The 14,154-nt window shown below is 40.7% G+C and overlaps 1 protein-coding gene across 9 annotated transcripts in view; it reads left to right on the top strand.

Moving 5' to 3' along the window:
• The window catches only part of arhgef12a (Rho guanine nucleotide exchange factor (GEF) 12a), a 36,227-nt gene extending 25,203 nt beyond the window's left edge, over positions 1–11,024 (top strand). For 8 of the 9 annotated variants that reach the window (XM_023402949.2, XM_087173107.1, XM_087173106.1 and 5 more), the window contains 27 exons: positions 66–164; positions 475–517; positions 769–874; positions 1,069–1,206; positions 1,322–1,354; positions 1,953–2,067; positions 2,162–2,267; positions 2,359–2,562; positions 2,648–2,786; positions 2,876–2,908; positions 3,048–3,199; positions 3,460–3,606; positions 3,876–3,961; positions 4,744–4,869; positions 5,175–5,289; positions 6,807–6,907; positions 7,134–7,211; positions 7,388–7,463; positions 7,588–7,755; positions 7,948–8,035; positions 8,127–8,204; positions 8,298–8,392; positions 8,536–8,727; positions 8,846–9,082; positions 9,259–9,488; positions 9,606–9,681; positions 9,793–11,024. In XM_023402949.2, the coding sequence (XP_023258717.1) occupies positions 66–164; positions 475–517; positions 769–874; positions 1,069–1,206; positions 1,322–1,354; positions 1,953–2,067; positions 2,162–2,267; positions 2,359–2,562; positions 2,648–2,786; positions 2,876–2,908; positions 3,048–3,199; positions 3,460–3,606; positions 3,876–3,961; positions 4,744–4,869; positions 5,175–5,289; positions 6,807–6,907; positions 7,134–7,211; positions 7,388–7,463; positions 7,588–7,755; positions 7,948–8,035; positions 8,127–8,204; positions 8,298–8,392; positions 8,536–8,727; positions 8,846–9,082; positions 9,259–9,488; positions 9,606–9,681; positions 9,793–9,803 (3,072 nt within the window). In that variant the 3' untranslated portion in view covers positions 9,804–11,024. The remainder of the gene's footprint in view (positions 1–65; positions 165–474; positions 518–768; positions 875–1,068; positions 1,207–1,321; positions 1,355–1,952; positions 2,068–2,161; positions 2,268–2,358; positions 2,563–2,647; positions 2,787–2,875; positions 2,909–3,047; positions 3,200–3,459; positions 3,607–3,875; positions 3,962–4,743; positions 4,870–5,174; positions 5,290–6,806; positions 6,908–7,133; positions 7,212–7,387; positions 7,464–7,587; positions 7,756–7,947; positions 8,036–8,126; positions 8,205–8,297; positions 8,393–8,535; positions 8,728–8,845; positions 9,083–9,258; positions 9,489–9,605; positions 9,682–9,792) is intronic. The other variant, XM_087173108.1, reaches the window with a different exon arrangement.
• Positions 11,025–14,154: the final 3,130 nt, after the last annotated feature.

The following is a 14,154-nucleotide window of genomic DNA, read 5'->3' as shown; positions in this document are numbered from 1 at the left end:
ACCCTTTTACATATTAATTTCCTGGCCGACTCTACAGATCTTGACTCCTAATTTTGTGTCCTCAGCTGTGCTACCTCTATGCTGACCTCTACAAGCAGACCAACTCCAAAGAGACCAGACGGGTGTTCATGGACCTCCACACCTTCTTCATTGACCGAGGAGCAGTAAGTACAATTTTTGTTGCCTGGAGTGAAATATGTAGAGCACAGCAGGCCTCAATATTTGGTGTTGTTATTGTCGTTATATCCCGCACAACAACTCAAACACCAATGATGAGATTTTTGACAAGGCATGGAATGAGCCACATGACCAAAAAGCATTTTTACAATTACCACAGAATTGTTACATTTACAAGCAAGAATAAGCTGATACATGTATTACTGAAACTGTTTAGCTGGACTTTAATATATTCACAAATTACTTTTTTGTTCCAATTTGTTGTCAAAGTGTAAAACTGTTTAATTTTTGTTACAGAATTTGAAAGTTGCTGTTCCTGAATCCATCTCTGCTGATCTTGGTAAGTATTTCACGCTGTGATTTTGCTTCATATGGTTTTCGGCACAGTGTCATTTTGAGTAGGTGATTTTTTGTTTGTTCACTCATCCTTATTATACAGTTCCTATAAGTTGATCACTTTCTTAGTTATGCATTCCTACTAATCAATGGTTTGGAAATTCTTGCTTAGTCTTAAATATTATGCACATCCCTTGATACTTGGTGTACAGTGTATGTGAGTGTGTATGTGTGTGTGTGTGCATGTATTTGCAGACCGGCGAAGGACAGAACTGATTCCAGAGGAAATAAACAGACAACATGTTCAAACACTGCAGGATTCTCTGCTCCCTGACATTCAGAAGAACCTTGAGGATTTCAGGTAAACTTGTCAATGCTGAATTTTTAGTTCCTGTGGTGTGGGAGGTTCAGATTAATTACAGAACTCTAGCATTTGGTTAATTCTCACATCAAACTAATAAAGAAATGCAAGTAAAAAGTATCCCGCTCAGTACGGTGCCTTGTGTTTAGCCATTTTTTGCTGAGCCATTATGGACCTTATGTTGGTACATGTAGGCAGAAGCGCAGTATGGGCCTGACAGTGGCTGAAGTAGAATTGGCGAAACTGGACCAAGAGCGAGTCAGAGACCGTATCGCTCTTGAGCGAGAGCGTTCGTATGCTGAAAACATCATCACCAAGATAGAGGATATCCTGTAAGTAGCACATGCACACACAGTCACATAACACACACGCCACACATACAGATATGTACAGATACTCTCAGTTTCATGTTTGTAACCATTACAACACTTCTCTCTGTATTTATAGGTTAACGACACAGACCACAGAGGAAGAGAAATGGTAAGCAATCTTATGTTGTGGAGCACTTGGTTGATTGATATGAAGAGCATCTCTCAAAGTGTGCGGAAGAGAAGAATAAGGCTGCAAGGGCTCTTATGGCCCCTCGAACCATCTGTGTGTTCATCTAATTTACAGTTAGAAATGTGTTTCACGATATTCGAAAAGAATTGACTTTGTGGCTCTTTTAAATTATGAAATTATTATTTATGCCAAATCAATAGTATCTTTCAGTTTTCTTCTTTATAGTATGTTCTTTGTCTATTTCCACCAAGAGCACATAACAATATATTGGTGTTATCCAAGCTCCATTCCACATCCCCCACAGTTTACAAATGAAGCACTTGGGCAGTCTCTTAAAGGAAACATGTAATTTATGCAGTATGTTTATATTTAATAATTCAAAGTGTGACTGATTGATACAGTCTAGTTTGGAAAAACCATATGGTCGCAGCACAGCCCAGATGGTTTGTGTAGAAATTGTATGAGAACGACTGGTATGACATATGGTACAAGTCACAATATGGACACTTATTCTATTCAAATTTCAGCACTCTGTTGTTTTGTTTGTTATAATTCAGAAACGTTTGTTGTCATTTAGCACTACAATGCAGTATGTCATCTATACATACATGAAGCACCTTGGTGTGAGGGTCAAGGAACCTCGCAGTCTGGAGTCCAAACGGGTCCGGATCAACTTTCTCCCCAAGATCAAGGTACTTTATATCCATCTCTGCACTGTGGGCCTTCTTTCTTTCTCTTTATTACCTGCTTGACACATTGTCTTCTCTTGTTTTTAATGAAATACAGAAAAGCATCAAGACAGAAAAAGAAGGAGAGGAAAAGGTGAAGAAACCCAGATTTCCCAGTATCCTTGGACCTCAGCGTCGGCCCAGCCGCATTGAAGCAGGACCAGGTGAGTTGGGAGTCTTAGATGAACCAAAATAATGAATCTACTTCTAAAGCTTTTTTTTTTTTTAAATTTTGACACTCTTCTCTATATTCAGTGGGTAAAGCCTTGGATGGTCGCCCCCGGCCTCAGAAACAATTGTCTCAGCCTACACTTGGGGCAAGTGAGCACATGGAACCTGGGCGTCTAAGAGGCAGCCAATCGAGCGAGGGCTCTGAACTCACACACTCCATGTCTGTCAACAGCTCATCCCCTAACAGCGCCACCTATAGCTCAGACAATAGCCGGGATGCTGATACGGGTGAGCTACTGCCTGAATTAAACACAGCAGTAGAAGAATAGAGACACAGAAAGTGGTGGCCTCTAACTGGTTACATGTCTTCCAGGTGGGACTCTGACCTCAGGCCCCTCCAGGCTGAGTGACGGCCTTCAGTCCGACCCTCTGGATGGGTTGTCGTACCCTGCTTCGCACTTTGACCTTTACAGCCTGGACCAACTGCAAGAGGATGACAGAGAAAGCGACAGGTGCATTTACATTCATATTTGCGGCGACACATTTGCTTCCTTACATACACTTATTTTTAACACAGATTTTTCTGTTAATATTTTTGTAGAGCCCATGAGGGAACACCAAAGGCCATAAGAAGGTAAGGATACATGATCATTTAGACTTTTCCAAATTAAATCCATCTGAGGAAAAAAAAGAAGAAGTGGTGTAGTAGTAGCGATGTGCAGTGGAGAATTTTTATTAGCCAGATTAAAAGCTAACTTTCTGTCTTGCCCTAGGCTTGAGGGACTTGGTGCTGCTGATGTCCAGAGTGAGGACGACCAGGGAACTGACTCTGAGCATGACCCCCCAAACTGGCAGCAGCTGGTGGGGCGAGAAGTCCTGGCGGTTCTCCGGCCACATGAAATTAAGAGACAGGAAGTCATCAATGGTCAGAACATGACATTGTTAAATTAATTTCATTAAATTCAAGTTTCATTTCTATTTCTCAAAGAATATGTGAGGTTCCCCCTTCACATGCTTTAAATTACTGTTCTGATGTAGAATATACTGAGTAGGGGGGAGGAGGGGGATATATGCTTCAAAGCATTGGCTGGGATCCAACAATCCAAGTCGCTGTCAAACCTATATCATGTTGAGCTGCGCAAATGATCTCTCATCTTGAATTACCATCTTGCATTGTGTCTGCAGAATTGTTTTACACAGAGCGTGCACATGTGCGGATGCTGAGAGTTTTGGACCACGTTTTCTACCAGAAACTCTCCAAAGAGGCCATCCTGCCTCCTGCTGACATCAAGAACATCTTCACCAACCTGGAGGAGATTCTGCAGCTGCATGGTACACATACACACCAACATACACATGCTGAAATTATTATCTGTAAGACTGCTCTTGAACATTGAAGAACATTGGGAAAAAACCCCTCAAAAGTGAGGGATTGAAAGATAGAATAATGTTTAAAGTAAAAACAGAATGACAACACACAGAATGTAAAATGTGCATATATATATATATAGCAGCCTCATATTTTCATGATGTATTCTATACACTCACGAACACAGGCACACACACTGACTGTCCATTGGTGCCTCTCCTTTGAATTTCAGTTTCAATACTGGAGCAAATGGCAGCTATTCGGAAAAGAAATGAGTCTTCAGTAATTGATCAGATAGGAGACGACTTGCTCTCTTGGGTGAGTACAATTCTCAGGCTGAAATTGTATTTCCTCTTTCAAACATTTTCTTATATTGAATAAATTTCAAGACGACTGATGTGGTCGGAAAAAAACGTATTGTGCACAAAGAAATTGAACTGTTGCCTGAAATTGCTTTATAGCAGAAAAAAAATGTCGATGTTGGCGTGTGATTGCACTCCTCAGCCTCACATCTGTTTATTTTGATATGTTATATGAACAAGAAAATGGTAACGTACAGTTTTTATGTGATAGAGAAAGGGTTATTGGCATTTTTTTCACACTCAATTTTAAATCATTAACTCCTACACCAAAACTCTAAACGACAAAACCTTAAACATGGCACAGAAGAAAATTCTGCCGTCCTCAGTTACAACAACATTATCACAGTTAAAGCAAGCGAGTGAAATACAAGCCAGTTCCTCAGTAAATGGTCATGTCAGACAATGCCCCAGATTTGGCTGACATCTCCGCATCTCGCTATCATGTGATACATTAGATGTGAGGTAGCTACATATCAGCTGGCAGCCTTGTCTAAAATTTCTCTACGGGGGATAAGTAGGGTAAACGGTCCCCTGAGGGGCTGAGCATTGATCTAGTCTGCGTTTAAACTTAAGCTGTCTCCGCTATGAGGACTTAAGCCTGGCCCCCTTCTGGGAGTTACTGCTCATTGTAGTGGCTAAATACTAAGCATTTCCAAGGCAACTACCCCTGACCCAGATGGACCAAGTGATTGATGTTTCTCCCTCTGCTTCGTCCTGTCTTGGGTTGGGTGGTTACAGTTCAGTGGTGGAGAGGAGGAGAAGATCAAGCAGGCGGTGGGGACGTTCTGCAGTAACCAGCCTTTTGCTCTGGAGATCATCAAGACCAAACAGAAGAAAGACTCAAGGTTCACTTCGTTCATCCAGGTACTGACATTATGCACACATATTGCAGAAAATTGTTATTCAACAGAGCTAACCATTTAGTGAAAATTAATTTAATCTTTCAATTGTCTAGTTAGCCATTGTATTGAATGAAAAGCTCAGAATGCTTCATACAGAAGAGCTATAATAGCGATATGTAGATCTGTCTCACTCAAAGAATTCAACCGAAATGTCACTCTCATTAAAAAGCAATGCTACATTTAGTGTTGCTCATTCACTATCTTTACTTGTCAAATTATACATTTTAGTGGCTGTGGAAGTGTAACTGAATTTTGATTGCTTTGCAGGAGGCAGAGAGTAACAGACTGTGTCGCCGACTGCAGCTTAAAGACATCATTCCTGTAGAGATGCTGCGGCTCACCAAGTACCCTCTGCTACTAGACAACATCGCCAAGTACACAGGTGCTGTAGTGTTGCCTTTCGAATCATCACAGTTGGCAGCGGTTTGTTCATGTTGCAATCACAGGGTTGCTAAATAATGTCGTTAAATGCAAATTTTAGTCCACATATTAACCGTGTATGTGGTCTCAAATGAAATAATGATTCGGGATAAGATGATTGAATAAAACTAAAATACAGCAGAGAGATATTAATCATGTTGAATAGTAGTAGAACATGGTTTGCATTATCTTATTGCAGATATATCGGTGTATATGTTGGCTGAACAAGATATTGCATTACAAATATCCCAAACTGGGTTTGAGGTAGTATAGAAATTGTGTCACCATTACATAGTGTTTTCACCAGAGAGCACTAATATGTTCTAGTAATATGCACTAGTATGTATTTTTTTTTATCTGTAAAATGTCCTGCACAGTATGTATCCTGGCCTCTAAAGGGTCTGTATCAAGATTGTTGTTTATGTTTAAAAAAAAAAAAAAAAAAAAGAGGCACAAAGAACAGATTTTTTTTAACATTGGCTATACTGTGGTCACACACGAAGCCTTAATAACATCAACAGGCCTCTAGGCACGGCCAGAAAACGGATTTGTGCATTCATAAGAAACACTTTCAGTTCATACTGGTACTAAAATCGATCCCTCTTCTGCAGTCTTACTCAGACACTTCAAAGTCTGCCACAACTACTTAGTCAATCACTGGAGAGAAATGTGATCTGCTTTTAAAAAGGACCGTTTCAAACCACTATTATACTTACTGTCCTCACCTTTGCAGACACTTTTAGATATTCATGGCCTGTCTAGTGACTAGTTGTTCTGTAAGGTTGTATAACATATCCGGTCTGATGGGTATCATTTTCTTCGTGACAAGAAATTCAGTCTTTGTGACTGCACTGCTGCAATACCTCTGCATATGACCTCCTTTCGTAGAGTTCAGTTATTGTCTTCACCCTTTCTCTCCTGTGGTCCTCAAATCAATGAGATCCTTGGAGGCAATTAATTGAATATGATAATTAATTTTACTCGTGTTGCGAGTAACCATGGAAACACATAACACAGGAATACCTAGTTTGCATTTTATAATCTTAATGTAATACAATACGATTAAAAAAAAATGGAAATCAATTCTTGAGATAGAATAAAAGAGGATAAAAATCATCAACCAAATAAAGTCAAGGCAAGGTTGTGTGTGGCAACATGCCAACTATTAGAGAATTACACAGACAAATGGGGAGATTATCATTTTAATGGTCCTGGAGTTGTAGAGCACATTTTGGGAAATGTCTTACCCATTATTTGGTCCATCATTTCAGTCTTGGCTGTGGTTCGAGTCTCACACGGGGAGAACACTCTAATGATAAAGTATAACCGGCTATTATAGGATCATAATGCCCCCCTGCTTTGTCATAATTTTTGAGAACGATGGTGGGCTAATGGATGGACGAAATATCAATTTGCCGGACAGCCCCCCGCAGAACTAAGGAGGCCTTACTTTTCATTTGATGTCATAATATCTTTTAGACAACACAACGGAGAGGGACAAAGTGAAGCAGGCAGCAGACTGCTGTAGGAAGATCCTAAATCACGTCAACCAGGCTGTGAAGGAATCCGAGGACAAGCAGGTAATGTGTTTTTTTTTTTTTTTTTTTGTCTCCTTTCCATTTTATGCCACCCCCTAGACATTCCTCTTTCTCCCCTTCAGTCTCATCCTAAATCCTTTCTTCTTTCCTGCTCTGCTAAAATTTATTTTTCCACTACCTTCTTTGCTCCCCAGGCAGTGGCTTCCTTTTAAAGAGCACTTACTTATCCCCTTCCCTCTGTCTGTGTTTCTCTCCATCCTTCCTCTAGAGGTTGGAGGACTATCAAAGAAGATTGGACCTCTCCTCTTTAAAGCAGACAGACAACCCCATGATCCTGGAGCTAAAGGTGAGTTATCTACACGACCCTTTTAGCTTCAGTTAAGGCGTACTCACTTGTTTTATACCCACACATGCTGCTTGAAATATCTGCTGGATAAAAATAGTAGCGCTATGTGGAAATGGCCAATAGCAAATTCTTATGAGATCTTGTTTTAACTTATTTCCCTGATCCTCATCCATCAGAACCTGGATCTGACCAAGAAAACAATGGTGCACGAAGGACCACTGTCATGGAAAGTGAACAAAGACAAGACTATTGGTTTGTAATCAGTGTTTCAGGGTTTGATTATTGATGAGCAGCTCATACAGTAGAGTATGTGACTCGAGTTGACCACTGCCCATGTTTAGCAGTAAATACAAGTGTCCTCTCTGTCTCCTTTCAGAGTTGTACACACTCCTCCTGGAGGACATCCTGGTTCTGCTACAGAAACAAGATGAGCGTCTGATCCTGAAGTGTCACAGCAAAAACCTGGCAGGCACTGCAGATACCAAACATATCTTCAGCCCAATCATCAAACTCAACACTGTCCTGGTGCGCTCGGTGGCCACAGGTCAGTTAACGTCCAGTCTGTAATGAGAAACAAATGAAACGCATCATCCTTTTCTTGCTTTTTTAAAATTGTGAAAACAACCTGATGAGATGGTATCGGAATAAGGTATCAGGAAATCTGTAGCTCGATGCATGGAGGGAAGAATAATACTGATTAATCTCACCCCTTTCTGTCCACTCTCTCTCCAACCAGACAACAAGTCCTTTTTCGTCCTTTCCATGTCAGACAACGGAGCCCAGATCTATGAGCTGATGGCGCCTACAGTCTCAGATCAGAGAACGTGAGACTAAATACATTTTGATTGATTCTTTTAATTTCTCTTGCTCCACCTGTTAAGTGGGCTAATGACATTTTTTTTTCCCTTGCACAAGGTGGCAGCGTCTAATCACCCAGAGAGCTGATGCCATGAAAGTCAAACCTCACAGCGTCATACCATTACCTCAGACCGAGTACGTCGCTTCATCATCTTTATAATTTGATCAGATCTGTTGGTTCTCTGGGTTTCAGCTTGTTACTAACATAAGATATTGCTTGTGTGCCAGTGGGGAGAGAGACAGTGTGGGGATCATTACAACAGGTGGTTCCAGGCTGAGCAGAGACCCCGACCGTACGTCCACCGGCAGCACCCAGTCCACAGGTAATTGGAGCTACCCAATTCTTCTGTTATTCATGGAAGAAACATGTTCCTCATTATTACTTGAATATTCTATCCTTCTCAACTGTGTGAATAATCCTCCTCAAATTATACCTCCTATGATAACTGTAATTGTACCTCCTTAGATAAAGAGAGCAGTCCAGCCTCTAGAAGTGCGATGCAGAGCTCTCTACCTGGTAATAATCCATTTGAGAAGGAAGAGGAGGAGGAGGAAGGTTTTGTGGACCCAGAGCTTCCTTACCAAGTGGCTGAGGACGGCAGAGAGGGAGACTCATTTAACATATTTCCCTCCCGAGCAGACGAAGCACTGAAAACATGTAAGCATACAGAACAAATATCTCCACACTACATAGGCAGCGGACTAACCAACTGTCTATAGATATTGTATGTGCATTTTTGAGAATCATTAACCCGCACCTCTGACCGGTCTTTCAGTGGCTGCATTAAAGCAGGTGTTGGTGACCCAGTTAATGTCCCAGGAGGCTGCAGAGCAAACCAAACGCTCCACAGGGGCTCGTCTCCTCAGGACCACCTCTTTGCGGACCCCCGTAGACAGCCGCGCGCGGGTGATGGTCCACAACGGCTCAGAGAAGAACAGCTCTCAAACAGAGGACCCGGCTCAGGACCTGGGCTCTGGGGACACAGGCTTCTTTGACACTCCTGAGGATTATGGTAAGCCTGGGCAGTCGACTTTGGACTTTAGGTTTAAACAGATTGTACTTGGAGATAAATTATTATTAAAGTAGTCGCTGTAAGGTTCGATTTGATCTCTGCTCTTTGTCTTTACCTGATCCTGTAGTTTTTTTCCCACAGCGTTAGTATTAAATCATTTCGTTTGATTCTCTCAGCAGGATACTTAGTCCTGGAGGGTTACGGTGGCCCAGGGGAGAGCAGCACAGATGATGACATCTTGGCATCAACAACAGGGAAGCAGCTGAGCACCTCACAAGGCTGTGCCGCCGACTCTGGCATCAATTTGAGGTTTTCTTCAACGTCACAGGCTGGCAGCCTCTCCTCTTTCAGCAGACAGGTCCTATCTCACCTTAGAAACCTTCAGTCCAACCTAAACTATCTGAAGGTATCTAACATTTATTCCCTCTCAGCCCCTTAACACATACATATAATAAGTATGATATATACAATTAGTGATCATTTTTATTGTGTGGTCTGACATTGATTTATTTTTGCCCTGCAGGAGGTTGAGGCCAAGTACAATAATCTAATACGCCAAAGGCCAGAGAGGTCAGCAGCAGACACGGATGGAAACAAAGGTATGTCAATTCAGACTCAGTGTCAACATATGAGCCACCAGAACTTAATATATGAATCACTTCCTTTATCTGTCCTTCTTCAAATCTCGCACCTCATTTTTTCCCCCCCAGATAAGAGATAGTGGAAGTCCCTGCCGCAGCTTTTGGCTCTGGTCCCAAAGAGGAAGTACCAACTTGTGGTTTGTTCCTACTTCTTGTGTCCTGGACTTTCTGGACGTCCTATAAGCTTGTCCTCTCACTGCTGAGCCCCCTTTTTTTCCATCGCCGTTGCCCGCGGTTGCCACAGAGAATGAGAGACTGAGTGTGAGCAGTAACGTTTGAAGGGAGGAGTCATCTTTGTGATGCCGCACCCCCCTCCATCAGCACAAGGCAATCAGGGAAGTGGGATTGCCCCAGAACCTCACCCCTCTACCATCTAACAACCATTTTCCCTTGAACTCCCTGCAAGAAAGAGAACTTATACCAAAATGTACAAAGATGTGTGTTTAGAATATATATATATGAAACACAAAACAAGAAAAGGAAAATTTTAAGATAATGTATTAAGATTTTTTTTTATCCCAAGATGTATTTATTTTCTTTCTTTTCATTTTTTAAAAGTGTTTCCCACATTGCTTACATGCTTTTGGCCATGGTGTTACTGTTTTGGCTGCTTTTCCTGCTTCAGTCACACAGGGTTAGTTTGAGTGTTGAGTGCACGCTAGCCATACAAGCACGCTAGCCTAACATAACCCTAATGAAATGGCAGGAATATATTCAGACTGATAGACGCCAGAGTTGCACTGGTGATGGATAGATCCCATTGTGTTAAAAACTCTTAAATTGTGTTAAAGTCTGGAATTTCAGATAAATTCTAGGTGTGGTGTTAACTAGAATGAAGAGTCTAAAGGCTCTGATCTGGTCCTGTTGCATTTCCGTGCTGCCTCCTTCCCCCTCCTCCTCCTCCTCACTGTGGGGGGTGTTTAGCCTCTCGTCTGCTCCTCTACTCCTTTGCGTGTGATTCTCCCCCTTCTTTTCCTTGTGAACACTTACAGGTGTCAACCTTCTCTTTTTCCTCACAGCCCAGTGGCTTTCATGCTTATTTATCCCCACCTACACTCTATATGTCTGCCTTTGGGTATCTTGCCCCGTTCCCCCTCTTCTACAAGGAGTGGTCATGCTCTTTCTGTATTAGCTCCTGACAGAAATGCTGCTTCTTTCTGCTACTCTTGGCGATGCTGATCTGACTGCCTGATATTCTAATAATGTCATGAAGTTCAACATATACTGTACAATGATCAAGTTGGAAGGTTATGCATAAGTTTAATAAATAAATGGTGCCATGACACATTCAAAAAGGAAAACCTTGCCTGTTTTTTTTTTTTTTTCTTTTTAGTTTTTATGTACACTGGTATTTAGTATGTGACACCACAAACATTTTAAATCTCATAAAAATCACCACACCATCAGGCTGTTGCGTCAGTTTTAAATGATGTTTCAGTAATGGAGAGATGAATGAAAACCATTTTTTCACCTTAAGTGTGATGAGAAAGATCAAGGACGTGAGCATTAGTCATGATGGATCAGCCAAGTCACTAAAATAGTAGCTTACCCTTGAGTTTTTTGATGTTACAATTACCCAAGTGACAAAGTGTTTGGTTATGCTATTAATCTATAAACTTAAAGTAACCAAGACATCAAATAATGATTGTAGGCTCCATACCCATTTTTTTTGTCTTTCTGATTGAAATATAGTTCATGTTGAGGAGAGTCGCTGATATTGGTCATTCTGTTTAAACGTACTATGTCTACAGGTCAAAACATATCAGTAGTACATGTGCTGACCTCTTGTCTTTACGTGTATCAGATGGTATAAATCTTTCAGATGTCAGTATCACATCACATGCTTGTTATATTCCCCCATGATGAAATGTCACCTCCATGCAGTACATCTTCATGTCAGACTTCATGTTGCTGTGTAGCATGTTTCTCTGTGATCCTGGGAATTTGATCTCCTAATCATTTTTTGCAAGGTGTCATAGGTCTTAATTCATTCATTTAGCTAAATGCTTTTTATTTAATAATATAATAAGATATTTCTTAAGCTACCTGAGAGCAGTCGAAACAAGATGTGAATACTAGCTAACGCCTTTTAAGTGTCTAGCATTTATTTGGAGTCTTGTTTATGTCAGTCTGATGAATGTAGGTTCAATATTCCCTCTCCTTTTAGCTCTGGTCCTCACTGACAGTAACTAAGAGGGAGATATCTACCTCTTAGCTGCTAAACGTTCCACTATGCTTATTAGCTAGCTAGATTAGTTGCTAATTTTTCACAGCTGCTACATGTAAAACAATGTTAAAATAAAAAAAAATAATAATTATAAGATGCTTTTAAATTGCCTTATATAATCTCTTTTTACTGGGTGTAACATGTTTAACTTCATTAATTTATAGAGGACTCCACTCTATAAAATTAACTCACTTAAGCACAGAACAGTTTTGAATGATTTGTACAGTACTTTACATTTGCTGCTTTTACTCCACTACATCTTGAAGGCAAATATTGTACTTTTCACTCCACTGCATTTATTTGATAGCTCTTTTGTGTTGTTATGGATTAAGCTACCAGCTGCAAAACTAAGGATGCTTACGCATTAATGCATCCAGTATAATCCAGTAATGCATCTTGTTCATCCTGATCAGTACTTTTACTTTTGGTACTTTAAGCTAATACTTATATACTTTTATTTAAGAAAACATTTAAATTCAAGACTTTTACTTGAAACAGTGTTCCTTCACTTTGGTATTTCTGCTTTTTAAAGGTTCTGTTCATGAGATTTTGAACAATAATATTGCGTCTTGAGGTGAGAATACACCCCTTTTACATGTTGTGAACTGAGTTTCTCCGCTCTTTGTTTTGACATATGGTCTGGCAGCACATACATGTTATTGTGTGTACCCATGCATGTTAGTGCATGTGAGATCAGACCAGAGCACAGATAGACTGCTCTGACTGGGTGAAATCCCGGCTGGCAGATGGACTGTCAGAACATCCATAAAGTTTTAAAGTATTTACCTGCTCCAGTGTCTTTACCGGCTCCATTTGTGGGGCCCATACCAGTGATTAAGTCCCAGGCTGAATTTCTTTCCCAGTCCGACCCTAGAGCCAATACTAGCCTGGCTTTACCATGATGGAAAACCCTATGACTGGCTAAAGGGCTCCAGTTGGACTCGGAACTGGCATTTCTTCTCCATGTGTAAGTAAATTGACGGCTACATAATGTTACATGTCGGTTTTCATTAGTAACCGGCTGTTAACGTTAGCTAGCTTGCTGTTAGCCATATCATGAGTGTGTTTGCAAATGTTGCTATCACTAGCTGGCTTACTACCAGCTTTGCTGCATAGCACAGCAATGCTAATGTGAGCTAATGGTTGTGGCTAGATTGGTTTTTGTTGGCTCTTGTGTACGCATAATAACTACTTTTTTGCATTGCAACACTTTGCTGACTGAGAGCCTGAAGGGAGGGGAGGGGAGGTTGTGGCTGACGAATACCAGAGGTGAGGCCAATGAAGCATTTGTTTTGGACTGAGATGCTAGGTGGTCTAGTGCAACATCAAGTGGAAGTGACGATTATTTACAGAACCTTTACGTAAAAGATCTAAATACTTCTACATTTGGGCTTTACAAGTGAAAGTCCTTTACGGTTTTTATGTTTCTTCGGAAAGTTCTTTCCTTTAGTACTTGTTTTCTTTTCCAAAGACAAATTGAGTCAACTAAATTAACAGTAGAATCATAAAAGTGCAATAGACTTAAATTGCAATTTGAGCGCATGGCAAAGGAAGGTGGTATACATTTTTGTTGAATAACTGGAAGCTCGACTTCAATTGCTTAAAGGTAGACTGTGTAAGCGAATGAACTACAGTAGCTATTCAGTGATGTACAGGAACAAATTCATAGAAAGTAATGTGTAACTGCCTCTTGCACTGCAGCTGGCAGGGTTTCAGTGTCCTATTGTTCATAGATACAGGGCTTGAACTTTGGGCATCTGAAAGATGACCTCTTCTACTTGAGTGAATGACACATGAAATCTTATGTTTTTGCCTGAAGCCATTTCAAAATTTACATCAGACTTTAAGAGTTGGACAACAGAGACATTTTGGAGGATTTTAATTTGATTCTGGTAGTGAAACATCAAGATTTTCCTTTTGACCTTAACAAATTAAATGGTTTTTGTATACATTTGGCAGCACTAAATGTCAGGGGGGAGAGTTTTTTTTTTTTTAAAGGAACCATTAGCGAGGTTTGATCAAGGACACTGGAGAAGGTGATGTCTATTGCCAGCAGGTGGCAAACTTCCACCATTAAACATTATGTTGAGAAGACCCACCCTGAAACCTGCAGTGACATCAGTGTTTTAAATAACCCAGGGTATCTACTGATTCTCCAGATATATTTGACTCTGGTGTCTGATAAGTAAATGGACTAAGAAATG

This window comes from Seriola lalandi, unplaced genomic scaffold, assembly GCF_002814215.2.
Source record: "Seriola lalandi dorsalis isolate HSWRI2012SDOR001 ecotype SW California unplaced genomic scaffold, Sedor1 jcf7180002054044, whole genome shotgun sequence".
Lineage (NCBI taxonomy): Eukaryota > Metazoa > Chordata > Actinopteri > Carangiformes > Carangidae > Seriola > Seriola lalandi.
Note: the sequence above shows the minus strand (reverse complement) of the source record. Positions and strands in the feature narration are given on the sequence as shown.